The sequence below is a fragment of the Peromyscus eremicus genome, chromosome 7 (assembly GCF_949786415.1).
Source record: "Peromyscus eremicus chromosome 7, PerEre_H2_v1, whole genome shotgun sequence".
Taxonomy (NCBI): Eukaryota; Metazoa; Chordata; class Mammalia; order Rodentia; family Cricetidae; genus Peromyscus; species Peromyscus eremicus.
This window is the reverse complement of record NC_081422.1, coordinates 14,350,796-14,354,016: the sequence shown is the minus strand read 5'-3', so window position 1 is coordinate 14,354,016 and position 3,221 is coordinate 14,350,796. Positions and strand designations below refer to the sequence as shown.

At 49.7% G+C, this 3,221-nt stretch overlaps 1 protein-coding gene across 1 annotated transcript; it reads right to left on the bottom strand.

Moving 5' to 3' along the window:
• Positions 1–500: 500 nt before the first annotated feature.
• LOC131914619 (lysine-specific demethylase 4D-like) lies at positions 501–1,898 on the bottom strand. The gene has a single exon (XM_059267226.1). It carries the CDS (start codon positions 1,896–1,898, stop codon positions 501–503), a length of 1,398 nt encoding a protein of 465 aa, XP_059123209.1.
• Between the last annotated feature and the right edge of the window lie 1,323 nt (positions 1,899–3,221).

Below are 3,221 nucleotides of genomic sequence, written 5' to 3'. Positions count from 1 at the left end.
TCAAGTTGATGGTCTCATGATGACTCAGTTGTCAGAGCAGGAAGAAGGATGGGGCATCCTCAGAACTGTGCCATTTCCTTTCATTGAGTTTTTCTCTGACCCAGAATTGGTGTGGCAGGATATTCTAAGGTGTCCCATGGACTTGTGGTTTTCCAGCCTAGAAGCTGCAAGGATGTCTGCTGGCTGCTTCCCATCACAGCAGGTGTGTGGCCTACCTCCACAACCACAAGAAGAAGACTCCATCCAGGTTTCCCATTGTCCAGAACCTATCTAAATACAAAAGCCCCATCACTGACCCCACAGTCAAATGGAGCATCCATTCTCTTCACGCAGTTGCACGACACACTGTAGATCCATCCTTTGCATCAATTCTGAGGGAGAGACCATGTGCAAATTCAAAGGTGACTTGAATCCAGGACCCAAAGTACAGTTTCAGTTGTCAGCATATCAGACAGCCGTTGATTCAGATGACTAGGAATGTCCAGTGGTGGCCAAAAGGTCTAAGGGGCAGGAGGTGAACCTGTGTCTGTTGAGTTCAAGTCCATCTTCTTGAGTGGCAGGGAGATTTGGGGGCTCCTATCCAAGATTCCATAGGCCTGTGCATGTTGTGAAAGGTCCAGGGCTCTGGCATCAGCAGTATCCATGAAGATCAGGGAGGCCCCGGAAGCTTGCTTGGAGAATCTTCTCTCCGGCACAGTGAATTGAGGAGCCAAAAGCTTGGATGTTGAAAGGCGCTGGGACTCAGAGCCCACCTTAGTGTAAGGGCAGCTGTTGAGGGCTCTGCTTACCACACACCTGAGGGGTCCCGCACAGGGATGCCTCTGAGTCAGAGTAAATGTCTCCTGACTGGGGTGCGAGGCGACCTCTGGGTAGTCCACACTTCCATGTCCCTCATGTTTCAACAGCTCATGTCCCTCAGGCTGCAGGATCCGAACAAAGGCGTCCATGGAGAAGCTCACCCTGGCCTCCCCACAGCTACACTGAGAAGCCACCTTGCCATAGTTGATCCACCTCGGGGTCGCAAAATTGATGGCCTCTGCACAGTTGAAGCCATGGTTGAAGCCAGCGTGGTAGCCATAGGGAAAGGTGACCATGAACTCCCCAGCCTCCTGCGTCATGCGGCCAAAGGGGATACCATTCTCCTTGAGCACAGTGGGTGAGATGAGTGCCACCTTGTGCCTCAGGAAGGCCTGGCAGCCCTGGGAACTGCCCGGGAACAGCTGCCTGGCCAGGTGCTCCAGGCGTCGGCCATGCTCGGGGGGCACCGCATACCACGTCTTGGGCTGCCCAAAGTGCAGGTAGTTGATGCTGTACAGGTCCATGTCCTCCGTGTGCCACGCGAAGGTGGTCTTCCACATGCCAAAGTACAGGTAGGGCGTGTTGACACCCTCAATCACAATGCCACATTCCTGCTTCAAGAGGTCCAAAATGCTTCCCAGGTGGGCCACATTCCAATACTGAGTGTTCTCATCAAACAGGGAGCCGTTGACATCTGCACCATAAATCGGTGACCCAAAGAATCGACTTTTCCAGTATTTTCTCTCTAAATCTTCAAAATTCAGGTGTGGCGGGGTCTGGTATTTCTTACTGTTGGCCAGGTCACGGAATTGTCCCACCGTCATGGCTTTCTTCTTCTTATGGAATTGAGTGAACACACCTGCCTGGCCAGACACCACTTGCTGCAGGGGACTGGCTATTAAGATGTCACTGACGTCCTCATAGGACTGCCTGGCTCTCCACTCCTTGGGTGGGATGACCTTGGCCAGTCCGGCTCGGTGTGCCCCTTGGGACTCCATGTAGGCGATGTACCTGCTGAAATCTGAAAATTCTCTCATGGTTGGGCGGAAGGTCATGATGGTACTCCCTGGGCTCTGGGGGCCACAGTGCTCAGATGTCATGGCTACTGCTGCTCTGGGACCGAGGTAATCAGGGACTCAAGGTTGTTCTCGGATCCAAATTGTCCTCAAGGTTGTCCTGAATACATGGGAAATAAAATGTTTAGTCATCCAATTCAAGAAACTTCATTAATTAAAATCTAAGGAAAACAATACAAATGAAAAATTAAGATTTCAAATGCAACTGTCAGACAGAAAACCTAACCTCACTAGGGAAGAGCAGAGAGGAAACCTGACTTCTCTCAAAAGGTAAGTGGAAAACAGGCCTCAGACCTTAGCAAGACGAACTCCATGATGGAGGTACCATTAAGGCTGTAAAACTCAGCACAGGAGCCAGGTGGTGATGGTGCATGCCTTTAATACCAGCACTTGAGAGGCAGAGGCAGGCAGATCTCTGTGAGTTTGAGGCCAGCCTGGTCTACAGAGGGAGATCCAGGACAGGCTCCAAAGCTACAGAAAAACCCTGTCTCAAATCAAACCAAACCAAACCAAAGCAAACCAAACCAAACCAAAAACCCTCAGCACAAGGACAGCACCACCTGCTAAAACTGTAATAAAGGCCTCATCCATCAATGTCCATACTTTTGGGAAGGTCTCTAAATGAACCAACCTTGCTTTTTAGCTTCTGTTAACTGAGGTATGCCAACCCAGAACATGTTTTTTTTTGTGTTCAAAAGGTCACCCTGAGCCTGGGGCCATGCAACCTGAGATGTTGCAGGTCCCAGGGTTCCCTTGCTCAATTCACTGGGTAACACTTTGGAGGAGTCCCACACCTTCACCCACAAAAGGAAACAAATTAGCCTCTTCCCCAAAAGATACACAATAGGAAAATCTAATCCAATGGCCATAAAACTTAAAAACTAAAAATCTGGAAATTCTGTAAGAAAAATTCTGGCCTTTGGGAAACAGGGAACACCTAGGAAATCAGACTCTATACCACAGGGGAGAACCCTGGGGACAATATCAATCATTCCCAGCCAGAAATCGGCCAGGATGCCTGGTCATGCTCAGACCCCCTCGACCACCCATATTACATAGGGATAAGAACTAACTGGACAGTCAGCCCCTCGAGTGACAAAACTCATTGTGACTGGGGATAGCCCGGATTAACGTTGCCCCACAATAATCATACTTAAATGCCGACAGGACTGAACACAAATGAAACACAGATAAAGCTGACACCCTAAAGCTGGAGGTTGACCAGCCAATCCTGACACCCGGGAGAGTGCTTGACGCTTATGAACCTTTGCTCCTCGTCATTTTCTCAGCAGGACAAACATCGGAAAGTTGTTGAAGAGAGATACAGATAACTTACCTTACTCCAAC